Source organism: Chelonoidis abingdonii, chromosome 1 (genome assembly GCF_003597395.2).
Source record: "Chelonoidis abingdonii isolate Lonesome George chromosome 1, CheloAbing_2.0, whole genome shotgun sequence".
Taxonomy (NCBI): Eukaryota; Metazoa; Chordata; order Testudines; family Testudinidae; genus Chelonoidis; species Chelonoidis abingdonii.
In genome coordinates, this window is record NC_133769.1 from 293936940 (window position 1) to 293964677 (window position 27738).

Sequence of the window (27738 nt, forward strand, 5' to 3'; positions counted from 1 at the left end):
TTTGTTTCAACGAGACTCTTAGGCCTGGTCTACGCTAGAAAATTAAGTAGGTTTAATTGTCAATAGAGCGTGAAAAATCCATATCACTGAATGGCATTATTAAGCTGATCTAAGTTCTCATGCAGACAGCGCTTGGTTGACAGAAGAATTCTTGTGTCAACCTAGCTACCAGCTATCAGGGAGGTGGATTACTTACTTACGCTGTAGTGTCTACAACTAAAACGCTATGACAGTGAAGCTACGACAATGCATCTGTGGCATTTTAAGTGGCAGCAAGTCCTTAAAGTGGTTGCCAGTAGGAGACGTTTCTAGGCTGTAAAACATATTTAGCTACAATCCTCAGTTCTCACTCATCATTTTCCCAATAATCCTGCTCTTGGCTTGAAATCTTCCAAGTGTGCTGTCTGCCCACAGATCTTACATCTTTCTTTACTTCCTTTTTTTGACCCATTTATGTTTGGCTATTCTTTAAGTTATACACAAATTAAATAAATAGTTAGTGGAAATTTGACACACTTAGCATGGAATTAAGTCTCACTGAGATCTAGGGCTAGGTGTGAAAAACATTGGTTTTCAGTTAGTAAAGATATGACCATTTGAAATTTAGTTGTTTTGCACATGCACAATATAAAGTATTTTAATTCTTCCAATGTGTAGTAGTAGGCCCTGATCCTGCATTCAGAATCCCATAGATGGACTCCTATGAGGTCATTTGTGCTCTGTTTAGCCTTTTTGGTCTCCAGTGCCGATTGCTTTGTAGGGTGAGGGTCATAATACAGATGCACATATACATGTGTATAGCTTTCCATGTTATCTGAAACTGTGTGCTTGTATCCAGGTAGCACAGGTTCACTAGTGAACTCTGGTGTCTATTTAAAAAAAAAAAACAAAAACGTGAAATATTAATACTAGTTAACATTAATGTTGAGAAACCAAGCCTGTATTTCAGGAAATTTGAAAAGTTAATTTTTACCATAATGTTGTGCATACATAGTATTTGCTATTCCCATTTTCCATGTGTTATATTCAAACCAGTAGCCCAGTCTAGGATTCTGAGAGATTTTTACAAAGGTTGGGAAGGTGGGGGTTGTTTGGGGTTTTTTTTGAGTTGCTCATAAAACCTCACAACTAGTTTGTGTGTTTGGTATATATTAGCTTGTGACGATAATAGCAGATAAGACCAAAATTGTAGGGCTAGCAAGCATGGAGGATGACAAAACCAAATTGCAATTTGGCTTGGAGAGGGAATAGAGCAGTGGGGGCTGCAAGCAACAAGGACAGAGACCATCCCAGTAAATGTAAAGTCTCTCACCTAGACAATCAATGTGCATCCCAATGTTGTATCTACTATAAACATTACTTTAAAGTGAAATTAAATGAATGTTACTTGTTCATGTAATCCAGGGATCGGCAACCTTTGGCACACAGCCCACCAGGGTAAGCACCAGTTGTCTGCAGGTTGGCCGATCGCAGCTTCCACTGGCCGCGATTCACCGTCCCAGGCCAATGGGGGCTGTGGGAAGGGATGGCCAAGGGATGTGCTGGCTGCCACTTCCGGCCGCCCCCATTGGCTTGGAGTGGCAAACCACGGCCAATGGGAGCCGCAATCGGCCGAACCTGCGGACACTGCAGGTAAACAAACCGTGCTTACGCTGGTGGACCATGTGCCAAAGGTTGCAGATCCCTGATGTAATCAATTGCACTAGTTGCTGCAGGGAAATGGGATTGTGAAGAGAGATGAAAAATACAGAGGGTCTTTCATGTTGTGAATGTCTGCTTAAAATAATTCAAGAATCACTGCTTCAGTCCATAAAATGCACACAATGTGATATGCTGAAAGTCATGTTCTGTTTCTTTCAAAGGTTGGTGTACATATTGCAGACGTCAGCCATTTTATTCGACCAGGCAACGCTTTGGACCAAGAGTCAGCAAAAAGAGGGACAACCGTATATCTATGTGAAAAAGTAAATGTTCTTTTCGCAGAGCTTTCTTGTTTTGGTGGAATGTTGTTGCTAACATTTTATTTGAAGGAGATGGAGACACATCATTATCTCCAAACTGAACAAAAGGGAGGCCTTTAGACTGCACTTAATTTGGATAAAGTGTTGAATTAAACACACATTGTATCGAGAGTCAGCCAACAGAGCAGGACTGTAGATTATTCTGAGGGTTCTCTCTAAATCACGATAAGAAATACATCACTTTAGAAGTATGTTGCATATACTGTATGTCCCAAATAGCAGGATTAAGAGAGGTATTCCACATACTTCTGACTCTGGGGTATTAACCTCATTGTAATTTTCAGATCACTGTTAAACATCAGAGTTAGTCAGTTCACTTCCTGGTCATCAGTCAGCCAGAGCAGAGCTGACACAGTAATTGGTAGTTACAGCAGAACAGTTGGCAAAAATAGGGAATCGTAAAGTAAATACAGTGATGTGGCATTCATAGGCAACAAGAGAGTCAAAGCTGTGGTGTCTGCTCAATTTTCTCGTTGCAGAATCTCTTTTAGCCTACAGAGGCTCCATCTTACAGATGTCTGTGCCCAATTCAGCGCCATCTGTTTTGCCCTGCTTGCAGCGGTATATTTCTTGTGAACCACCATTTCTTTTCAATAATAGCTACTGTAGAAAGAGCTGTTACAAAAACTGACAGCTGTTAGAGTCCACTCAGAAGCAATAAGTTTCTTTTGAAGTTGTGTATTCCTTTTTCTTATAAATCTGAAAAAAACTATTTTATATTTTTCATGATGAGATTAATGCCAGCTGGAAGAGCCATTTAATAAAAGCTTAGAACCAATATTTTCTTGCTGTTAAATATTTCGTTATATGATTTGAGATGGAAAGAAGTCTCTAACTTATTTAGGTAAAACTGTATGTATTACTAAATAGTTTGTTTATCCCGTGTCTTACAGAGGATTGATATGGTTCCAGAGTTGCTTAGCTCCAATTTATGCTCCTTGAGATCCAACGTGGACAGGTATTTGTACCTAATCCATATTTAGATCTTGTCCAAGTAGCTCCAGATGTTTTCCATGTTTTTAACTTTGGTTGATTCTTTTTTTTTTTTTTTTTTTTTTTAGATTTGCCTTTTCATGTATATGGGAAATGAACCACAATGCTGAAATTTTAAAAACCAGATTTACCAAGAGTGTTATTAATTCCAAGGTTAGTTATGTGTATTAAAATATTATTTTAATGCTTATAAAAACAGCTTGGATAAACTGTACTGGAAACTGAATGTCCTCAGGATCCAGAGACTCAATATATAGGAGTTTTTCTTTCTTTTCATTATTCCTTGTCTTTTTTCTAAGTTTTTATTTCATTTAATAATTAGAAAATGACTTTTTAAATAAAGTCAAAATAAATGCCGTGCCTGAATCAACATGTTAAGGCAAATAAACAAGGGGTTGCATTTCTCTTCCTATACTTTTTGGCCTGATATACGTTCATAAATATATGTCAATAATGGGCCTGATTTTCAGATGTGTCAAGCACCCATAACTCCTTGTACAATCAATGGGAGCTGCAAGTGGCCAGCACATCTGAAAATCAGAGCTAACACGTGTCTCTGAGACATTAAAAAGTACAGTGCAAAAGCCAAATTTTGTGCATCTGTATACATGTTTTCTGTTGTGTTAGTCTCAGAACACTTGAGGATGATGAGGTAAATTCAGTGTTGAGTGATAGTCTTTGGAATTATGATTTCCTTGTTTGTGCCGGTTTTCAGCATACTTTGACAATGAACTGTGGCTTGTATTTTCAACAGAGGGCAGAACATTTTGCTGTTCAATACTTAGTTGTATGTGGTATTGTCACATTGTTTTTCTTTTCAAGGCATCCCTTACATACGCTGAAGCACAGATGAGGATTGATTCTGCAAACATGAAAGATGATATTACTACTAGTTTGCGTGGACTAAATAGATTAGCAAAAATTCTGAAGAAGAGAAGAATTGATAATGGGTAAATTTGTTCAAATTGGTTTTAATGTCATGGTCTCATCTGTTTAGTTGTTTTAAATCTGTCCAACTATATCACGCTGCTTGGTGCTAGTCTGCACCAGCCAATATAACATTTCAAAGATCAGTGCTAGGTTGCTATTATAAAGTAATATAGACTATATATAAAGTAGTTATTTTAAGTTCTCCAACTATATTTAACCTTTTAATTTTCTTTTGTAAGTTTGCGATAGATATTTGTAATAAGGTTTGTATAGCAAGCCAATTATATTTTAAAGCATAGCCACTTTGCAAAACTTACTGTTTAGACTTGTTTTTGAGTTAAAGGAATGCCAGAAAGTTTCTATAGTGTGGGGGGAAACCACTTAGAGAATTGAGGTTCTAACTAAAACTGAAGCAACCTGAGCTGTAGCAGACTGCTAAGTATCATTTGAAATACTTTAATGTACAAGAAACTTATAAAAGAGGTTTTTTGTTTCCAGCTTTCATCTTACAATATTCAGTCATCTCAAGTAGGTGCATATTTAGGAATGTTAACTTTTTTCTTTATCCCTGCAAGAAGAATGTGTGCATACTTCAAGCTGAGGGTGTAATTCCTAGTTTGAGGAGACATGTGCTAGCTTGCCCCGAGTATGTACTAGCGTCTCTGATGGGCATACACTTGGGGCTGCTAACTCCTTCCACTGCTGTAGCTATGTCCTATCTTTAGCACACTAGTGCGAGTATGTCTCCTTGAGTTGGAAATCACACCCCTAGATTGAAGTGTAGACATACCCATAGAAGTGCAGTAATATTTTGGTTTGCCCCTAACTCCTGTTAATAGAAATGAGTTGCACTTGCTTGACTTATATCACAGTCAAGCAGTGTAATTGTTCAGACTACTTAAACTGAACCTTCCAGTACTTTTTGCTGTAATACATGATTATTTTGTTCTGTTTATTGTCTTTCAGGGCTTTAACACTTTCCTCACCCGAAGTTCGTTTCCATATGGATAGTGAAACTCATGATCCTATTGATTTGCAGACCAAAGAGCTGAAGTATGTGTTATGGGTTTCTGGTAGGAGGAGTTGTTTTGTTTATTGAATAGTGCATTTGTAGAGTCCACTTAAGTTTGGTCAGTTAATCCTAGATGATTGTATGATTTCTATGAATTTCCTAAGTCTATGAAATATGTACTAGGGACCCACTCTGATTTAATATTTCAAATTGATATCTTACTTTTTACAAACTTAAAACAAAATTTTCAAATCCTGAGTGTCTAACGTTAGTGTTAATGGCAGGCTCAACACTCCCCCTCAGTCTCTTGTGCGGCTACCTAACATTGATGAACAAAAAGATAAGAGCTCAGTTCGCCTGCTGAAAGGCAGAGGCAGTACCAGCTGAAAGGCAGTGAGCAGGGGAATGAGAGGGTAGAGTCCAGCTTCCATGCTGCACATACAGGAAGCAAATGGAGAATCCCTTCCCCAGAATCCTGGAGCATGTGGGAATGAAGCAGAGGGATCTCTACCAGCCCCCTCCTAGTAATGAGGACAAATGCTGCCTGTTGGAAACAGTGGGCCTGAAGTTTGGGGGCCAAAGGAGGACAGAGCATGGGGTGGGGCACACTGGGAGACAGATCTGGGCAGACACACAGCATTTATATACATGCACAATGATCCCGAGACACTTTATGTTAATGTAGGACATAGTGCTGCCAAGGGACTTTTGGGAAGAGGGGAACCAAGCTTATCTGTGTAGCCAGCTCCTTGTTTTCCCTTTAAACCCAGCCCAACTTTTGAGTCAAATTAAAAAATTTTTTAACTCCATTAGATCCTCTCAACTTTATTTTGCATAGGTGCACATATGTGCAAATGAGTTTTTTTATGTATAGTGTGCTTTAATATTAGAACAATTATATTAAGAAAATGTAAAGTGGCTCATCCTGTAATTTCCCTTCTGAGTAAATGCTGAATAAACCAATGCCATGGTGATCTGATTTACAGACTTTTTGTTGTGATTTTTCTCCCTATTCTTCCCCTCAGATAAATTGTAGGATTGATTTAGTATAACTTTTTGCTTCTGTCTCTACCTCCTTTTTGGACCTGTGTAAATATAGGTTTGTCTTTACATATTTTAAGATTTTTGTCTACTTATGTTTGTATAAATGTTCCAAATTGCTAGTTTACTAGACTTGGTTTTGGAATCTTGTCAGAGGTAGTAAAAAGACTTCTTTATTGAGTGCTTAAGCAAATCAAAAATTTAAATATTCTTCTAACAGTGCAAAATGTTTCCTGTTGACAGAGAAACCAATTCCATGGTTGAAGAGTTTATGTTGCTTGCCAATATCTCCGTAGCAAAAAAAATTCATGAGGAATTCTCAGAATATGCCTTGCTCCGGAAACACCCGGCTCCTCCTCCATCAAATTATGACATCCTTGTGAAGGCAGCGAAGTCCAAGCTAAGTTTTAACATTTTAGAATAAAGTAATTCTAAATAAAGGCCTGTTTTTTGCTTTTCTGCTGTGTAGACCTTTCTCTAATGGGCCACTTAAATTCCAAAATTCCATTATTTTGTGTATTCTGTTTTGTTTTTAATTCCAACTTGGCCCTGCAGCATTTTGTCTATGCTTTGTTCCACCAACCCATTTGTCAAATACCTGTTTTTGAATGAAGGAAACAATACAACCTTAAATCTTCTATATCTTGTGGAAGGCTGTTTTTCCCTCTTTAGTCTAACAGCTCTATTTTTAAGGTAATTGTGTTGTGTTGTATTTTATATCATTTATGCTGGTTAATGTATTTTGTATTTACTTAAAGGGAGTGTCAGTGACCTGTAATTAATGGGTTCTGAAAACAAATATGACTGTTGGAAGCTAGAAATAAGATAGTATTTCAAACATGACCAGTCAGTGGTTTAACATAAACTAAGGTCGGGGAAGGGATAGCTTAGTGGTTTGAGCATTGGCCTGGTAATCCCAGGATTGTGAGTTCAGTCCTTGAGGGATCTGGGGCAAAAATCTGTCTGGGAATTCTTCCTGCTTTGAGCGGGGGTTGCACTAGATGACCTCCTGAGGTGTCTTCCAATCCTGATATTCTATGAATGCCAAAACAACTAATTTTAAAATTACATGTTCTTGTGTAACACTTAGATCAGCAGGATGAGTTAAGATTGGAATTAACTAAAAATTTGTTGCCTTTCATTAAAGAGAAGTTGAACTTCAATCTTTTTCTGTCTGTCTATCTTAGGTACACCTTTGTGCCCCTTTCGGATTGAACTTCTTAAAAAAGTTACTACTTTCTAGAGGCTGTGCACAATTTCTTTCGTGATGAAAGTTCTGCCCCGACTTGGCATGGTCTTGGATAAGTCACTCCTTAGCTGTAAAATTGGGATGATGATTTTTGTGTTTCTAATCTGAAAAGTGACTGTCAAAATACCATTTTTTCCCAGTGGATTTGGTCTGTGTGTGTATTGAGTCCTGTTTATCTAGTATAGTAGCTAAAATTTTAAACCACTGTTTGCCTGGTAAAACCAATAATGCAGTGGAACAATGAGTTGGAATTTATGCCATGTATCATCAACACTCATGTTTACAGAGATCCATTTACAGCATCACCACTGAGGACATAATTTGACCTGGAGAATCTTTACTAGTGGTGATGATGTTCTAGAAGGAAAGAGCCCCCCTTTGATTTGGAGAGCTGGTTAAATTTGTAGGGTTGGCACTTGAAGAAACTCTTTTTAAAACTGAGCAGACTTATCTTTCTCCTGTTTTTTCTTTTTTTGCCCTGCATCTCACCTTCAATCCATTGCTGAATGAAGAAATGAAAAAAATCATAAAATGATTAATTTTAACAGTCATTTCCTCCACCCTCCCTCTGCTACCCTACTAATTATATCTGACATTTTGCTGAATTTTTAGAATGTTGGCTTTTAGCTCTTTGCTGCTGGCCTATCAAAGTCCATGTGCAGAACTGTACTGTTCTTTAAGGTACTGACATCTTATCAAATTGTCAGCACTTCTAAGGTGACTTATCAGATGTGACAGAAGTTCTTAAACTGTGGGGGGTAGAGGGCATGGAATGTGTTCTGGGTATGTGAGACAAGTTTTAGGAAAAAAGAGAACTTACTGCACAGATTCAGGTGGCCAGCCGGAGGGCAGCAGCAGGGGAGAAGTAGGGATGGCAATACCATACTATGTCACCCTTCTCTGCTGATGCTGACGGCGCCCCTGCCTTCAGAGCTGTGCGCCTGGCCAGCAGCCACTGCTCTCTGCTCTGCCTTCAGAGCAGGGTTGCCAGAGAGCAGCGGCTGCTGGCTGAGGACCGGGGGGTGTCGTAAACTACTACAGACACAAAGAAGGGGGGCACGATCAAATAACTTTGAGAGCCACTGAGATGCAGTATGTGGGGCTGCACGTGCCTGATAAGTTTGGAAGTGTTAAGATGATGCCGTTAAATTCCTGCATATGGCTTTAAAAATTTTTAAGGATTTGACAATAATATAACTGGCTTTTTTTCTTACAGAATTTGGAAATTAAGACTGATTCAGCAAAGGCTCTAGCTGACACTTTAGACAAAGCTGAATCTCCTGAATTCCCATATCTAAATACACTGTTGCGAATCTTGGCCACTCGCTGCATGATGCAAGCTGTGTACTTTTGTTCTGGAATGGATAATGATTTTCATCACTACGGCTTAGCATCACCTATTTATACACATTTTACTTCACCCATCAGAAGGTAATTTACTTTATGGAACTTTCAAAGGAAAAAAGCGAGTGATGAATGCATTAAAACTACTTTACATACTGTATCGTGCCTCATAATTAACAACATTTCATTATAGTTCTTTTGATTTATATTTGAAAAGGATGACTTGTGCAGTGCTCCTGTAATCTTGGTCTGACTCCTGGGTTCCTAGGTTTGCTGTAACTCTTTCCCATGACATCAAGCTCAGTATTCTGATTTCAGTCATACATTCCATAAAATAGGACTGTTTCTGTATTCTAAGTGGAAAGCAATATATCTTTAATACATGATTCTGGTGTATAAAATCACATTTTTTTATGTCTATTTAAGATGAGACATGCCAAAAAGAACCTGCAGCAGAATCTGGCTAATCATTACCATGTAAAAGCTCTGCGGCAGAATTTGGGTGTAAAAAATATTTTGGGAGGGATTGATTTACGTATATAAAACGTAACCTTAATTTAACATTAACTTAGTAAATGACATTGCATCTCTATGTTACACAGGGAAGCGAGTAACTTACTATCGGCTTAAGTGAGAATGTGATGTGAAAACCAAGTGTGCATGTAAAGCGTAATTCCAATATATGTGTTTTTTAAAAAGGGCTTATTTTTAGGATTTCCCTGACATACAGGTGGATCTAAGTTTTTTTTTTTTTTTTTATGGAAACTACCTGTGCTTATCTTTACTCCCTAGATGTATATCTAAGGCAAATGTGTTGTATATAGATAATTGAAATTCCTGTGGAATACATATGTACAACTGTTGGTAAATTGTAGAGCTGTTAAAAGTCCAAGAATAACATGTCAGTAGCCAAACTGGATATCTTTTTGTGTAAGCAAAAGTTATTGTCCTGCCATAGTTTCACACATAATCGGGTTCAGTTGTGTTCTGAAAATTGTTAAAAATTGCATTGGCATCCTATGCTGAATCAATCATTCTACATTTAAATTTGTTCAACTGACAAAGGAAAAAAACTATGGCTCAACTGCCAATGTGCAGACTCCCCCTTGAATTTGAAAGTCTAACTGTGTTTCTGGTTTACACATCACTAATAATAAAAAGTCTGCAGGTGGAACATAGTAAAGAATTCTGTTGATGATGTAGAAATCGGAAAGTAATCTTGCATCACCGTGCTGGCTCTGCAGCAGATTTTTTGTCACTAAAATAAGCAAATATAATCTTGAATTCACACAGGGAACAGTTCTATTCAGTAAAGCGATGTCCTTTTTATAGAGTTGCTTATCGATCTTTTATAGAGTTGCTTATTGACTGCACACAACCATAACACCAGTTCAATAAAGTCTCGTGTCTGGGATAAACTTTTTAAAAAAACTTGAGTAATTTCATTAATACAAATAAGATGAGATTCAGAAACTTCCAAAAAATGAGTACATTCTGATATGTTGGCTCAGACTTCTGTTAGTGATTTTTATCTTATCCGTGCAGGTACGCTGATATAATAGTACATCGACTGTTGGCAGTGGCTATAAACGCAGACAGTACTTACCCAGAACTTACAGATAAACATAAACTAGCAGACCTGTGTAAAAATCTCAACTACCGACATAAAATGGCTCAGTACGCACAAAGAGCATCAGTTGCATTCCATACCCAGGTAAGTAGTTTTGAGATGGGGTCATGCTTTTCAAACTGTTGGAAAGAGTGAACATTTGTGATAAGAGCTACATCTCTGTAGGTAATATTTTGGTGTACTGTGCAGGGCAATAACATACAAGTCAAGTCTGAAGCATGTAAGGAATGGTTAAGGGCCTTGAAAACTTCTCTTTTCTAAAGAGATTATACTCAACATTAGAGTGCTGCTTCTAAAGAACATCTTACTTTTATCTAGAATAATAAGATACCTCAAGGACTCCCTGGTACTACTTTTGTTTTTAAAAATACCATATATACTACTGTAATGTATTTTTTTAAAAAGTTTATAAATAATACAGTTTAAATTTAAAATACATTGAGCCCAGGATTATCTGAACCCCACTATCGCAGCTAAATAGCAAAAAGTTGTGAACTATAGCCAGATACTTTAATACACTGTCTGAATGAATAGTATGAACATGCTTTACTTGTGATTGTTTGATAATTGTCTTCATAACAAGCCATTATAATCTCAGTTTTTAGTAAATCTTTTCACCGCCTAAACATTTGTTTTTATCCTCATGATTCATCTCTCTTCCAGTTGTTCTTCAAAAACACAGGAGTAGTGAATGAAGAGGCATATATTTTATTTGTAAGAAAGAATGCAATTGTGGTTCTAATTCCCAAATATGGTTTAGAAGGAACTGTCTTCTTTGAAGAAAAAGACAAACCAAAGCCAAACCTCAGTTACAATGATGAGGTACAATATTTCAGGGGATTTTATTTTTATTTTGGTTTTTCATTTGATAACGGGGCACAATCTAAAATCAGTAATCCAGTAGTTACATGCAGGGAATTGGCATAAGAGATTGTATACTTAAAGTTATAAACTAATCTGTAGTAACAGCAATTCATCTTCATACTCCTTGTGTGCAAGCTTTTAAATACAGAAGGTTCTGAGAGAGAACAGCATTCATTAATTTTTAATGAAATCCAGCTATAGCATAATTATTTTGAGCTCACTTTTGATTTTATTTTTTTTTAATTTAGTTGATACTTTGGACAGTCAGTGTTCTCTCTTAATTAGCATATTTTAGGCTTATCTTTAAGAATTATTAAAACTACAGGGAAACTTCTTTGATGCATGTAGCTTGTGTGAGCATTAGGAGTTGTGAATGGTGCCTGTTTATAAACTGGGAAAACATACAGTTGGTAGCAAAAATAAGAGAGCTAAGATGTTGGATGAATTGTAAGCCTCAAGTATTCAGATATAAAGTTCCATGTTGAAAAAAACATGTAAAAATTTTGACACATTCCAGGTGCCTTCGCTTACAGTGGAAAACACAACGTTTCATACATTTGACAAGGTTAAAGTGAATATCATGTTAGATGCTTCCAACATCCAACACCAGAAAATTCGTATGGCGCTGGTAGAACCCAAGGTAAGGCACAGGCTTTACAATGCAAACCAACATATAATTCAGATGTTTTAAAACTATTGGATAGTAAACTTAATATTTAACTTTTTAAAAAAACATTATTTCTATTTATTAGGAGATTGCAGTAACACAAGTCACATCTACTTTTAACAAAAACAAATCTGACTTCAGTGCCTTTTAAAAAGTGGCTTCTACATGCTGTGGGAGACACACATTTTTAAAATTAAGATATTTAAGAAGGGGTTCTAAAGTAAATTTCACTTCCACAAAGCACCTTTTCCCACCAGTGGAAATTCCACTGGTGGATCAGAAGTAATATCTGACTTGAACTTCAAAGCCCCAGCCCACAGACCATAAACTTGTAATTGACTCTCTAAAAGAGATGCAGTTAACATGCCCGTTGACATTAGTTTGAGGGTCTTTTTCCAGATTGAGAAATATATTACTACGTAAATATAATGTTAATTTGAAATTCTATGGGCAAAATGACAAGTTTTAGCTCATGCAACTATTAGTTTACTAAGAATCATAAACTTGGTACAGAAATGGCTGTTCCTTTTCACAGCAACTTCTGTATATGCCCAGCTATCTTGCCTGGAATAAATTTCATAAGTATTTCATACAGAAATACCATGTTGTAAACTATAAGCTAGTCCGGTACTAGCAGTTAGCATCAAGTCTATAGATCTTGGCCTCTTCCCCCCTGCATCTAAGACACCTGTATTCCATCTCTTTGTATCTCAGGCTAGCTGACAAATTTTACATGATGACAGGAGCTCTGAAACCACCAATAAGGGATTGTGTATTTGCATTCAGCTATTTCCAATTTTTAGAGATTTAAGTGATATATTGTTTTTAATTCACATTTGTCTACTATTTAAGTAAATGTTAATTGGAGTCTTTTTCCATTCCTGAGTATATAATCATTTATGTTTTGGATTATTTTAGGAAAATGATTAATCTGTTTCTAAAATATTAGATTATCCTGATCTTTGAACTCTGCCAATACAAGACTTTTATTTATAATTACTTTTAGTCCTAGTCTTTGTCCTTGCTCTTAATAATTTCTGTCTCACTTTGCATTGTCATTTGCTATAGTGACATCATGACATTTATATGGTGACTTAGACTTTATCTTGATACCTACTGTCAGAGATACTCATTTCACTGAAATGTCAGATGTTGTCTGCATACATACCTACATATAACTTCTGTTAATTGTTTTAGAGTCATCTCCTCTCATATTTATATTTTTGACAGGAAAGCAAAAACTAAATGTTTGCTTTAACTTTTTCTATTTTTTCTCCCTTTGTGATAGATACTGGGAAGTGATATTCCAAATCAGACTACAGAGCTGAGCACTAACAGTGAACCAGAGAAAAAGAAGAAGAAGCTGAAAAAATAGCTGCATTTAAGCATCTAATAAATTCAAGTGTTACGTATTTTGTGTTTGAAGAGGAAATTTGTAAATTCCAGGATTTCATACAACTTTTAAATTTACTTTTTAAAAGATATTATTTTTTAATAATTTTAAAACTATTTGCATTTTTATTTCATCTCTTGCGCACCCAAGTGTTTGTAATAGTTTTTAAAACAAATATTTCAATGTGTTCATCTTGCAGGTGAAAATAAATACTCATGTACAATGAAGGAACATTCCCAGCAGAGTTCATTATTGTACCAGAAGCGGGAAATCAAAGGACAGTGACCTGTAGCGATTTGATAAAGTAAATTATTGTCTATTACACAAGTCTTAGTTGTTTTGTTAATCACCTGGTCCTGTGAATATTACTTCTAATATTTCTGATCGTGTTAGTAAAATATTGGTACAGTTCCACTCAGGAGGAGTCTGCAGAAGTATAAGGTCTAAATTATGCTGTTAAAGTTACACCAATATTGCACTTCAAATTGAAATGTTTTTACTATTCAATAACAGGAGAGGATTGAAAGATTTCCCGATTAGTGTGGCCGAAAAGATTGAGAAAAATAAGCGTGAAATTGGTGAGTTGCTAGGACCCAGCAGTAGCCCAGGCACAATGGAGGAGGAAACACTCTCTTCTGCCTCCTCCCCTCCCAGGTACTAACACTAATCTGTGTCCTATTCCTCCCCTGCTTCGAGCACTAAAGGCTAAAAGGGCAGTTACATGTTGCAACACCGAACTCCTAGCCCAGGGATCGGCAACCGGCTCACCAGGGTAAGGACCCTGGCGGGCCGGGCCAGTTTGTTTACTTGTCACATTGGCAGGTTCGGCCAATCGCGGCTCCCACTGGCTGCAGTTCGCCATACCAGGCCAGTGGAGGTGGCGGAAAGCGGCACGGGCGAGGGATGTTCTGTTCGCGGCTTTCTTCCTCTCCCTCCTCCCCCTAGGTAAGTGGAAATATGGTGATCTTAGCCATCCAGCTACACACTTGCAGTACTTCACCCTCTAGGACACTCATGCCCTCGCTTACATAACATCAAAGCTCTTTCACAAACAGGCTACTTCAAAGCAGTAGTCTGTATATAAGGCAACAGTTAGGCTTCAGAGGGTAAAATTATGCTCAGCCTGTGCACAGGCAGCCACTGCTAACCCATGGGTTTGAGTGTCAGAGGAGCATCTTAGGACAACTCTTGCACCAAAAAGCTGCAACTCCTATGTAGAAAAGCCCAATCAGGAACATCTGAGCAGTTCAGGGGGCATCTAAGGATAAGAGCCATCCAGCTAGCTCAGTGGTAAATCCCAAAAAAGACCCATGGTAGAAGGAAAAACTCATTGAGGTACCCACAGTACCTCTCAGCTACTAAAGTGAGCCCTCAACGCCTTGAGGGAAAGAAGCAGGATTTGTACAGTCCCCTTTCTTCCCACAACCAGAAGAACCCAGAGAAGGACATAACTAGAAGGTGCAAGGTTCAACAAAAAGGGCCAAGAAACCACATCTGCACAAGGACTTCTGCAAAACCAGCAAAAAGCCAACTGATTCAGGCTCTGAGCAGGCAAGGTAGAAAACCAAACATTCTTCCTCCCCCAGCACACTTGATACTAGGTGTCCCAAAATAGCATTTATCTTACAGATTCCCTCAGGATTAGATAAGAAGCCTAAGGACAAATCCTTACATGAGACAGCAATTCTACTGCACTCCTCCAGTGATGATGCAATCAGGAAGGAATATCCTGACAAGGGAAAGCATAGAAGCAGGACAGTATTTCTCAAACTGAGGTCTGTGGCTCATATTGATACCTCCCCTTCCGTCCCAGTGCCTCCTGCATGCTAAACCAGGAGATTTTAGGCACTAAAGGTCTGGCGGTGCAATAGGGCTAAGGCAGGCTTCCTATTTGCCCTGGCTCCACACCGCTCCCAGAAGTGACCAGCACATCCCTGCAGACCCTGGGGGGGAGGGCAGAGGGTCACTGAATGCTGCCCCCACCCCAAGCACCAACTCCACAGCTCCCATTGGGCCCCCCATCTAGGAGCTACTGTCACTCTCGGGAGCCACCCAAGGTAAGCGCCGCCTGGCTGGAGCCTGCACCCTTACCCTTCCTCACTCCATCCCAAACTCCAGCCCCCTGCCCAGTCCAGAGCCCGCACCCAAATTCCCTCCTGGAGCCCACACCCTGGTCCTGCACCCCAACACTCTGCCCCAGCCTGTGAAAGTGAGTGAGGGTGGGGGAGAGTGAGCGACAGAGGGAGGGGGGATAGAGTGAGCAGGGGCTGGGCCTCAGAGAAGGTGTGGGATGGTCATGGCCTCAGGGAAGGGGCAGGGTAAGGGCTGAACAGGGGATCTTGGAGGGTCAAAATGTGGGTCCTTGGGTTGCTGAAGTTTGAGAACTGCTGCTCTGAGGTTCAAGAGCCCAAAAATGCCATCACAGAAATATAAAAAGTTTGATGCTATGGTAGTATCATTAGTAAAAGGATACAATAGTCCCATTGGAAAGGGTATTTTTGTGAAGGAAAATCCAACTGCCAGAAAAGCAGAGCAGCCCTGGGCACTAGCTACTTGGCAAGAGGTACAACTGTGCTGGCTGGACCATCTAAAGGCCCTGGATGACAAAAGTCAGTCTGAGTGCAAGTCTACCTTTAAGAAATAACACTAGCAACACCTTTCATCGCATATGCCTCAAAAGATGCAAAGAAATTCTCAGCCAGGGCCATGAGTACAGTAGCCAGGTACCACACCGAGTTACACACCTGTACTGGTAATGCCCACGCCAAAACAAATCCTGGATGATTCCCAGTCTCCTGTTTGGAGAAAAACTGGATAAAATAGGGGCAGACAGCATATCCAAACTGAGGCAATCCCGCCCGTCTCTACACAGTGCCCAGGGAAAGGACTACAAGCCCAACAAGAGGTTGTCTATTGTCAGCACAGAAGTACTTAAGGAAAGACAGCATGTATATCACAGGAAACGGGTATTGCTGCCAAATCAGGTTAAGAGCTTACTCTGACAACAAAAGGCTGCCCAATTTTAATCTAGGAGGCACAATTTTCCATTTCTGAGAAGAATGGGATCTCTTAAGCAAGTACAAGTGGGTAAAAATAGGAAGCAGTTTTGGTTACTCCCTTAAACTAAGGGCCTGACCCCATCCCTGCTTCATCCAATCATTGATATCAAGAACCTTATCGAACACTAGCCCCTGCTGAATGAGATCTACTTTCCAGACATAGGACTAATAAAATCAGTACCCTCAAAAGAAAGGTTCTTAGGACTATAATGTTCTTCATATCCAGAAGCACATTATGGTGGAGGACCTCATATTGATGAACAAATGGATGAAAAAGATGAGATGCCCTATGGAGACCCTAGTCTTGACAGTAGTATCGCAGTACCAAGAGGATTTCCTCACCTTAGCAGACCTAGCAGATGCTTATCTACATATCCCCATATGTCCATGTCACAGTCGTTTGAGTTGTGTATGGCACAGCTCACCATAGGTACAAAACACTGCCATTTGGGCTTCCGTCAGCCTCTAGTGTTTACTAAGATGCTCTTTCAGTGCCACAGCTCTTACAGTGAGGTTGCTTGAAGCAGATGGGTTTGTGATAAACAGCAGAGAAAGCTCACAGATCCCTTCCACAAAGATAGCTCTCCTGATAGTGGATATAGATGCATCTGCGGCCAAAATCTATCCCTTGCTGAACAGATTTTAAAAAATCCAGAACCAGATCTCCATGTTCGAGGAACCAAAGACAATCTATAGCCCAGCATCTGCAACTAAGACTTCTGGTTTCATGCTTAGGAATTAAACCATGGGCAAGATTCCACATTAGCTGTTTCCAGAAGTTTCTGCTGAAGGTATGGAACCACTCAGCAGAATTCATGCAACACTGGGCACTGGTTCCAAACCAGGGACCAGAATCCCTCAACTGATGGATAGTCCCAGTGAACATCCGCAGGCATCTTCCTGGTCCATGGACCTTCAGGTACTTGCAACAGATGCCCACTAAATGTTCTATTCTAAATAAGCTTATAATACCACATTCACTGTAGTGTGAGTGCCTTCCAGAAATGCATTAATCAGCCTAATATCTGTCATGTGTTTGTTCTCATCATCTTCTCTAGGGAGAAGCGTATGCAGTGGAGTGTCTTCTGATCTGTTTTACAAGCACGAACACACCACTATATGTTTGTTAGAGAAAGCAGGGTCAAAGAAGTGAACCTTACAATGGAGCAGAAGGTGGTGAGGTTTGTGACTGTCCTTACTTCCTGGAGGAGTTCATTCCAATCTTGTTCTGGGCCCCATGAAAACTCCATCTCTTGAACAAACGAGCTTTACCCTTATTGTAGAGTACCATTTTGCCAGAGGAGGAACGTTGATGATCCTGCGGTTCACTGCAGATCTTTAGGCAATCTGGACCATAGGACCAGATCACTGAGCTCACTGAAGATAAGGACCAAGATATTAAACAAGGGGGAGGGGGAGACCCTGACATCAGCACCCCTCCCCCCTCTGCTCTGAGTAGCAAGCAGGAGGCTCTCAGGAGCAGCTCCAAGGTAGAGGGGAGGAGCAGCACATGGCAGTGGGGGGAGGGACACTTAAACTGTGCAGCACTTGATAGCCTGCTGGGCAGCTGCCCAGCTTACAGGGAACTTAGCCAGAGGGTGAACTGATCCTTGTGGTATGGGGGAGTATATCTGGAATACCAAACAGCATAGGAAATGTATTGCTTTGTAGACCGGAATGAAACCATCAGTCTCTTGGCGCTCAGAGCAACAAACTTATCCCTCCACAGGTTCCAGAGCCACCTCAAAAGCAACCACATCCTACTCCAATTGGACACCATCACAACAGTGGAGTATCTCAAAACCAAGAAGGAACTTGAAACTAGACCCTACACTGGGAAGCAATAGCAATAACGAAATGGGTGGAGGAGAATCCAGTTTCTGTAAGAGCAATACGCAAAGGGAGAACCACATCAGAAGGCAGATTAGCTTGGCAGATATGCAGCCAAAAAATTCAGAATGGTGTCTGAGTCAGGTAGTCCTCAACATGGTCTCTCAGAAATTTGGTATTTCAGCTGTCAGTCTGCATCACAAAGACAGAATGGTGCCAAAATACTTCATCAGGAAGCAGATCCAAAGTCAGTAGATATGGATGCTCTTGTACATAGGTGAAGAAGGGGCTGCTTTTCCACGATTTCCACTTCTAAGGAGATAAGGCAAGAAGCAGCAAAGGTAATAGGTCTAGTTCTATACTGGCCAAGGAGACCCTGGTTTTTAGATCCAGAAGGCTTATTTCAGATTGGCTAGAGCTGCAGTCACCAATCTTTCCTACTGCTGGTCCCAGTGGCCCAACCAACCAATCCTTTCAACAGCTGTCATGCCATTCTATCAAAACCTGCTTCTTTGTCACTAAGGGTCTGCTGGATGAGTAAATTAGCAGCCCTATCCATGCAGGACCCATACTGTGTATTCCACAATACCATGGTTCTAAGAAGTCCAAACTCTTCTACCACCAGTTTAATCCTCTTTCTGTGCTTTGCAGAAAGTGATCTTCTCAACATTCTGTCCAGCATCCTACTGAAAACCTGTAGCATAATCTGGATTTGTGTAGAACAATAAAGATCTGCCTTGAGCAAAGATCTGCCTCAACAAGATCAGGTTCCTCCGTGTTTGTGTGTCCTTTCACCCAAAGTGTCGCGGTCTTTGGACATCCAAACTAACAGTGGCCAGATAGATTAAGTTATGCATTGTAGAGGTGCATACAATGTAGGCCTGAGATTTAACTCACCCCATACTACACCAGCCTTGTGTGAAACTAAGGCATTTCACCACTAACGTTAAGGAGAAAAATGCTCCATTGTGGCTAAAGTGCCCCCAGCTCAGGAATGCCCTTAACAAGAGTTATAACACCATGGGTTGAAAAGTAGACACACCCAAGCACTGGGAAGTTTAGGGAGAAAACAGGAAGACCCCAAGAACTGGTAAAAAATAAGCTCTGACCAGTGAATATATGCTGACCATCTGCACAAACAAAGGTGGTCATAAATAAGTTACAATTTGGTTATGAGAGAGAAAATGTAAAAAGAGTTGAGAAGGGAGGAGAAAACAGGTGGCAGTGCGTGATTGGTTAAATTTTGTTACCTAGGGTTACTGAATGTGATAGGTTTAGTGAAGTTAAAGGAGGTAGCTAGTTCTACCTATATAATGTAACAAAAAACCCAGTGCTCTTTGGGAAGAATCTCTAGACTGGAATTTAGCATGAAGCTGCTGGAATTCTGACCCCTCTGCATGACCGTGACGTGCAGAGGGATCGCTGGAAACCCCCAGACGAGAGAATCCTGACTGACCATCAGGTGAATTTTGTCTGTATATTGGGAGTGGTGAGCATATGAGATTTGCCTGGTATATGTATTCTCTGTGTGTTGCTAATAAGAGGAGGTTACTCACCTTGTGCAGTAACTGACGTTCTTCAAGATGAGTATCCCTGTGGGTGCTCCACTCTAGGTGTCGGTGTGCCCCTGCGCCTTTGATCGGAGATTTCTGCAGCAGTACTCGTACTGGCCATGCATGCTCAGAGCCTGGCCCCCACTCTGAGTATACCTCTAGTGAGCATGCGCAGCCGGTTCCCTCAGTTCCTTCTCTACAACGGAGGCTACCCCGACTCCGAAGTAAAGGGGAAGAGGGTGGGTAGTGGAGCACCCACAGGGACATTCATCTCGAAGAATGTCTGTTACTGCACAAAGTGAGTAACCTCTTCTTCGAGAGAGATGTCCCTGTGGGTGCTCCACTCTAGGTGACTTCGAAGCAGTGTATCTCAAAGGGGTAGGGACTTTGGGTCTGGCAGGAATGCAGCAGATAATACTGCCCTGCCTAATCTAGTGTCAGAGAGAGGGCCCTGAGTAAGGGCATAGTGTTTGACAAATGTGTGTTTGGAGGACCAAGTGGCTGCTCTACAAATGTCAGACAAGGGTACTTTACGTAAGAAGGCTACAGAGGTAGATACAGATCTAGTGGAATGTGTTCTGATCAATGCTGGAGGTGTAACATTTTTCATCTGACAGCAGAGTCGTATGCAATCGGAGATCCAGTTCGAAAGTCTCTGGGTAGAGATAGGCATGCCTTTGGAGTGCTCCGCGGTGGAGACAAAGAGTCTAGGAGAGTTTCTGAAGGGTCTGGGTCTGTCCAAATAGAAGGATCAGGCCCTGCACACATCAAGTGTGTGCATTGTGGCTTTGAAGGAGTTTGCATGTGGTTTCAGAAAGAAAGTTGGTAGATGTATTGGTTCATTGATGTGAAATGAAGCGTGAACTTTTGGAAGGAATTTTGGATGTAGGCGTAGAGTAACTTCGTCCTTGAAGAAGGGCGTATATGGTGAATCTGCCATAACGGCTGCTATCTCGCCTGCCCATCTGGCGGAGGTAATGGCCACCAAAAAGGCTGTTTTCATCGAGAGGTGCAAGAGGGAGCAGGTCGCCTAACGAGGGGTCTCAAAGGAGTTGACGAGTTAAACAGACCAAATACAGGTGAGATCCCATGGAGAAGTAGGTTGTTTAATGTCTGGATATAGGGTTTGGAGTCCCTTCAGGAAAACGCTTGGTGATGGTCAAGAGGCGAAGCCAAGGTATTGTCAACTGTACCATGAAAGGTTTGATGGCAGCTAAGTGAACTCTGATGGAGCTGAAGGAAAGCCCGGATTGCTTAATGTCCAATAGAATAGTCGAATATGAGGAAGATGGTGCCGACGGTGTAGAAGACAGTTGTTTATAGCACCATTTTGTGAATTGTTTTCCACTTTTCGGAGCTAGGTGGTACGGGTGGATTGTGTTCTGCCTGTGTAAGAGTACCTTCTGAACTTGGCTGGATCAGTCTATTCTCGTTGAGAACCATGCAGGTACCAGGCTTTGAGATGAAGCAATGGGGAGATTGGGTAAAGAAGCGCCGTGTTGCTTGATAAGAGGTTCGGATGAGAGGCGGGAGACAGTGGTTGAACTGAATTGTCGTGGGAGGAAAGGAAACACGGCTTGTCTCGGCCATGAAGTTCCAATCAAATCACCCTGGGCAAGAATCCGTTCGTATGTTTATGAGGACCCTGTTGAGCAATGGTATTGGGGGAAAATGCATAAGCTAAGTTTTGGTGCCCATGAGATCATGAATGCATCTCTGAGAGATTGTTTGCCCAGTCCCGCCCTGGAGCAGAAATTGAGGCATTTCGTGTTTTTTACGGTGCGAAGAGATTCTATGGTTGGGTTGACCCCAAGTTTCAAAATACATTGTAAATGATTCCCTCGTCTATCTCCTATTCGTGCTTCCGAAGGGAAAATCTGCTTAACTCGTTGCAGTGGTGTTCATAACCCCTGGAAATAAGCAGCTGATATGCGGATGTGGTTCGGAAGGCACATTCCAGCGTTTTTATGGCTTCTGAGCAAGAAGAATGAGCCCCTCCTGTCTGTTTACGGTAGAACATGCAGGCAATTGTCTGTCATTATGGATTACATGCTGATTCTTGATTAGTGGAAGGAAGCACAGCGGCAGGCAATTCCGTATAGCTCGAAGTTCTAGATGTTTATGTGCAGGGAGGTCTCGGAATGAGACCATAGCCTATGGATGTTTGGTGAGAGATGTGGATCCCCAGCACTGTGAGGGATGCAATCAGTCACATCATCAGATTGGGGGGTCTGGAGGAAGGGGACTCAGAGCAGAGGTTGTAGTGTGAAAGTAGAATGAATTATATTGTAAAAATAAATGGTTTAAAGAAATTTGTTATGTACCTCCTTAAGCAGAAATAAAGAAATCTCTCTCTTCCTGCATCACACAAAGATTGAGAAATACAAACAAGATATGATTTTATATTCGAGCAAAACAGCATTGCAATCAAACCTTGGCTAAGTTTTACAATTGATAACCCAAGACAAATTTACAGGGGAGAACCCAAGGCCTTTAATGTTTCTCTAATTACTTAAGCATAGACGCAATAGAGAAAATCCTGTCTCTAAAACTTAACTAAATCTTTAAACATAGAGAGTAAGAGAGGGCCAATTGTAATGCAATATTAGGGAACAGAATCTTAAATGTCCCGGAGGTGTCCTCATCTTTCTTTCTGGCTATTCCAAGAAGGGTGGTTTAGTCAGGCATGAAAAATCCAAATCAATGAACATTAATATCTATGGAGCAACATTATGAAACAGCAAAAGTCCTGCTCCTACATATCCCCCTTTTGACACACAAGATATCAATCGCCTCAGTGTCACATTCTTATTTAGTCCAGCGTAATAGAACAATACTCTGAAGGAGGTGATTTAGGGCCTGTGGCTCCTAGCTTTGGCAGTATTTCATTTAGGGTTTAATAACCAGCACACTTTAATACATTTCAAATTTAAGAAGCAATAACCCACGCGAATTTAAAAAAAAGGTTGTACAAAAACAATACTATGGGTTGTAAGCATTGGTGATGCCGATATAATCGAGAATAGTTTTGTGGAGGAAGACCATCATAGAAGGATAATGAAAGAAGTTTTATACAATCAATGGTAACCTGTTATGTTTTTTTCTGGCAGGTGGCAATTCTTAACATTCCCGGATTTGTGTGTAATACATAATGAATTGGGTCAGTTTTTTTTTAGGAACTATGTTATCTTTTTACCTTAAAGCAGATGACTGGTACTGTTTGCATTCAATGCCAAGATTGAGATAGAGAACTAGCTAAATCAAGTGGCTTACAGTAAGTCTTGAGACTACTTTTGTTGTTTGTTGTTGTTGTGGCAAATATATGTGGAATGATTGGTAAACACAGTACTTACATTACATTTACATTTGTCTTTTTGGTCGGGTTTCGGCTAACACCTTTTTAAAACCAACATTTTTTCTACCCCAAGAAGTAACACATAACATACCCCTATATACAGTACTTTTTGGATTATCTGAAAGACAAAAATAACATTTTTATTTCTACCCTTTTGGGTGGACATTGATCTGTGTTTAGATATAGATACTAAATTCTGTAAAGATTTCTTTTTTCAAATAACTAATCTTGCCTGCTTTGCAGGACAAGAAACAGAGGAGATTTTAAAACCCGTGCCACCCTTAATTTTCCTGTGTTTTTTTTGTTCGTAATGGCTATAGGCTAGGCCAGGTTTAATGGCTTCTACTTTTTAAAGGGGTGGGAAATTATTTACATCTGTTTTAGTTATAAATTCATGAGGTGGTGTACCCATCAAAGTATTTTCCTTATATAGCAGATCCGCAATTTGTAATGTTTTCCTGCCTGTGTTTGAGCTTTAAGTTTATTCACAAAGATAATAGCTGAGAGCCTTCATTACCGATAAGTACTTTTAAAGATTTTTTCCAAAAAATCATATACACTATAGTAGTGTTAGACAGGGTAAACTTGGCTAACATTAACAATTTATTATTAATGTTAATTTTTATTAACCTAATAACATTAGCACATTTATGAAAGGTATCTTGTTTATAAACCCATGCCTTATTATAACGAGATAAGGCAATCTGTTATGCTGACTCCAGGAGCTTTGTATCTGTTTCGTTTATGGTTTCTGTGCAGGCCTTCTGATTGGAGCAGCTCTGGCCAGTTCTTAGACCTATCTTGATCGCTTAGTCTTGTTTGCTAGATGTCAATCAACACACACACTTCCTGGAGGGTCTTTTGGATGTCAAGCATTCAGCTAGAGCTCGTCGAGAGGAACTTCCTGTGGGTACTACGCGGCGAATGCTAAAAAAAAAACACAGCCTATTGGTGGCTCTTTTTTTTTAGTGGAAGGCGCTATGGAGGAGAATTTTTAATTGTGCACTAGAGCAGCACGATTTCCATTTGCATTTTGGTATTTATACCCTTTTAAATATATACCACTGGAGGCAACAGTCCTGGGAAAATGCACATCTTTCTATTACTATAATTATCTTTTTTAATAACAATAGCCATATCATTTATACATAAGGTGTAAGTTGTTTGTTTTGTTCTTACAAGAGTTTTCATAAGTACCACTATGATCAAAGATGACAGTCTGTATTACATGTTAGCTATTTTAGGCTCGACCCTCATGTTTTAACATTGCTGATCCTTTCTTTGTTAGGTATTTGTGCATCTTGCACCTTTCTGGGGCCCTGTTGGCTACTTCCAGAGGGTCCAACCTGTTTAAATGTTTGCCTATTTTCTTTCACACCCATTACAGCTCTATATCTGCTATTGTACACAAAAAAAATTCAAAACCCTAAACAAGGACACAAAAATATAGATATCAGGACGAATCCCTATCTACCCTATCTCTCTCTGAATTTTTGAAACTGCTCTATGTCTACTGATGCAGCCATGAACTTGGTCTTTAATTTAAATTTAAGACCATTTTAAAGTTTTTTGTTAAAGCAATCAAGTTACCCTGTCCGTTCCTTAAGGGTTAAATGTGCAAATTGTCCCTATAAGCCAAACCTGAATTACCTGGGTCTTGCAAAAAGGATCTGTTCAGTTTTTTGCAAGCTTTTGAAATTAAATAGTACAGGGATAGTTGTGATGGGGGACGTAAGAAATTATTTTAGGTGGGCCACTGTTAATTTAAACAACATATCTTAAGGGCTGAAATCATCCGCCCCGTTATTTCATGGCTTGCGTGCTGGCGGTAAAAAAAACCCTAGTTAAGAGAGGAACAAGAACCATCCATAACACCACTTCTGTTCTGACATACTCATTACACTAATTAGAAAAATCACTAAACACAGAACCCACAAACCCCCCCGCCTACAATATAATAATCACACACAATAACCAACACCCAACCTCATGTAAAGAATAACAGTTGAAATTTTTACAAATCCACTCTATATCAATGTGTGTTTAGATTTAGCCTCTCTGAGTAAGATTTTAACATATCTATTTTTCAACCAATTTCGGAAAGGACTTAGAATAACACATTCACATCGCTGACACTAGGGTATTTTCGCGTGTCTATGTTTTTCCTTCGTAGGTAAAACTAAACTGCCGACTCCAGGGAAAACTTATTCGGACTCGAATTTCTTTACACTGCTTGTGTATTGTTTGCCATGCAGCAGCTGTAAGTATTATGTAGCTTATATGGAAATTAAATACTAACAATACAGGACTAGATTGCTACACTACTTTCTAGGAGAAGGGCCAAAGGGTGGCTCGGCCCTAGGAAGAAATGGTCTACTCTCCCATTCAGCAATGGCCTGAGCAAAGAAAAACCACAATGAAACTGACGGCGGTGATTCACCGCTCATATATTCGGGCGGTCTCGGTGTTACAATATTGGGGTGGCGCGGTTTTATTTCTTAAACATATTTCCCGCAAACAAAGTTTAGCAGCTGCTCGATCGTTCTCTTCAGATGATGCCGCCTCTGTACGAGCTAACATCAGGTCGATGATGGTTCGACTAGAGGCTCTTTCGTGTTTCCGCTCCTTCTCCTTCTTCTGCTACTTAAGAGGTCAAACGTGACTGTTTACGTCCCCAAATGACACACTCCAGCTTTCTTTCTTCCGTAAAGACATCGATCTACCATTGCCAGAGTGTCAAAACGCGGATTTTAAATGGGGCAGAAAACAAGAGGGGAGAAAACATGTTAATATATGAATAAAAGTAATTGGGGTTTTTTGTGCAGGGTTCATTACGAGGATCAGCAGGAGCCGTGCACCCTGGGTATCAACTGCTTTTTTTTTTTTCCAGTTTTTTTCCTCTTTTCCCTTAGTCTTCAATCTCCACATAATTTTGAAAGACAATCTGTTCAATGCGAGTGGAGAAGGAGACCACGCCTGCGTTGGTGGCGGGCTACTCCGCTGTTGCAGTGCGAGGCCCTCAGCACCACCGCTGTGTCTGAACAATTGTATTCGGAAACACCAATAAAAAAGAATCAGTTTTTTGAGGCGGAGACAACTAAAGAAGGGCCGGAAACCAGAACAGGGAGGCTTTTGTTGCCTTTATAAATATAATAATAGGAGGATGGAGAACGTATGGAAAATATTGAAAACGGGTTGGGATTCGATCTCTGCGATCCGGAGGTTTGGAGAACAGAGTAAATAGGGTTGAGCGGCTCCGGGTCTGGTGGAATTGGGAAGCAGGAGGCTTTTAAATAAAGCTACTCACATTCCACTTGCTTTTTTGATTTTACTGATATTATTTAAGAAATTTGAGGGAGAGCGGAGACGGTTTTCGACTTTGTCACATCTACAAATTAGGACAGTGTTCCTAGCCCATCTGTCCCACCACTTGCCATTCGAACACAATTTTACCTTCTCCTTGTCAGTCCGAATTTTTAGTTTGTCAGGCCGGGCACCATTGAGATTTCCACCGTATGGGCACCTTTTGTCCTTTAAAGACATTCTACCACTACGTAGGTTATAGAACGGTACTTTAACGACTCAGTCGTGTTCCACGATTGTAACATACAGGTGCCCCTACGATGAGTTTTGGGAGATCCCCTGAGATATACACTAACAAAGTTCCAGAAAATTTACGGGAGTCCGGGCAGGCCCTGATTTTCTACAGGCAGTGCCCGACTCAGGACCCATCCACTAAATGACATAAAAGAGCCGGGACTGGTTCATTAGGTGTAACTGTATTCCACAGACTGTAGACGACCTGGTTACCAATACAGAGGACCGTCAACAGAAGACCAATCTCACATTATACTAAGAATATCAAGAAGGGAAATTACGGCGTCTTGTCAGAAGCGATATTTTAGCCTCTAGGTGCAACCCCAACCAAAGAGAGCCCACACGAATACTGCCCAAGTCGCCCTGAAAAGCTTTCCCACCCCAGGGGTTTTACACACAAAGTGCGATGCAGAGGCGTCAATCCTGCTGCAGATTCCAACTCACTCAGACTGGCCGGGGCGACAGGACACACCTTTAGGTCCGATCGGCGGATCCCTGGCGGAGAACGGCACCAGACTCAAATACGCCACAGAGGACGGATGACACAGAGACAGGACCACTGGTCCTCAAGTCCGGAACAAAACACAGAAATAATTTACCTGACGCAAATTACTGATGTCCAGATCCCGGGACATCACTACCAGAACAGAGTGAGGAAAACCAACAGGATTCGATGGCGAGACTTCAATTCGACTGTGGTTTGATGCGCGCTGTCTTTCTAGTGGGAGGAACGCCTTCGGGGCAAATGCCCAGTTTGTGCCGGCTGACCTCACGGAGTCAATCACCTACAAAATGCGTAACAGGAAATCACAGCAGCCTCAGTAAAGAGACGGTGCACATCATCGGTGAGAACGCATCCAAATTGATCAAGTTTAAAAGACTCAAGGATACACAGTTTGATCAGAACAACAAAATCTCTGTTTTTATCAGGGACATAGCGCTCTGCTAAATCACCAGGATAATTGCGAGCACCATAACAAGCACACAACTACCCTTATTATACAGATAAAAGGGGGGAGCACTTAGCAAGATAAAAGGAACCGACACGGAACTCTGATAAGTTTACCTGGGACTAGCCACATAATGTCTTATTTCCTTACTAACTATTACCAATCTTCTGTTAAGTTTCGCCACTTAGCACCTTGTTTATGCCTAATGTTTCTTTTCCTGGTCACCTATGTAGTATGATATGGGTCGAAC

The 27738-nt window shown here is 40.5% G+C and overlaps 1 protein-coding gene and 1 long non-coding RNA gene across 4 annotated transcripts in view; both read left to right on the top strand.

Moving 5' to 3' along the window:
- The window catches only part of DIS3 (DIS3 exosome endoribonuclease and 3''-5'' exoribonuclease), a 29019-nt gene extending 15644 nt beyond the window's left edge, over window positions 1-13375 (top strand). For all 3 annotated transcript variants that reach the window (XM_032791056.2, XM_032791057.2, XM_075061549.1), the window contains 11 exons: window positions 1863-1964; window positions 2915-2979; window positions 3083-3167; window positions 3837-3964; window positions 4911-4997; window positions 6241-6395; window positions 8461-8677; window positions 10136-10304; window positions 10884-11042; window positions 11602-11724; window positions 13040-13375. In XM_032791056.2, coding sequence (XP_032646947.1) covers window positions 1863-1964; window positions 2915-2979; window positions 3083-3167; window positions 3837-3964; window positions 4911-4997; window positions 6241-6395; window positions 8461-8677; window positions 10136-10304; window positions 10884-11042; window positions 11602-11724; window positions 13040-13126 — 1377 coding nt within the window. In that variant the 3' untranslated portion in view covers window positions 13127-13375. The remainder of the gene's footprint in view (window positions 1-1862; window positions 1965-2914; window positions 2980-3082; window positions 3168-3836; window positions 3965-4910; window positions 4998-6240; window positions 6396-8460; window positions 8678-10135; window positions 10305-10883; window positions 11043-11601; window positions 11725-13039) is intronic.
- Window positions 13376-16976: 3601 nt separating this feature from the next.
- On the top strand, window positions 16977-18074 carry LOC116831224 (uncharacterized). Its single transcript, XR_004375156.2, has 3 exons — window positions 16977-17122; window positions 17262-17384; window positions 17933-18074. It is a non-coding gene; the product is annotated as an uncharacterized LOC116831224 (long non-coding RNA).
- The last annotated feature ends 9664 nt before the right edge of the window (window positions 18075-27738 follow it).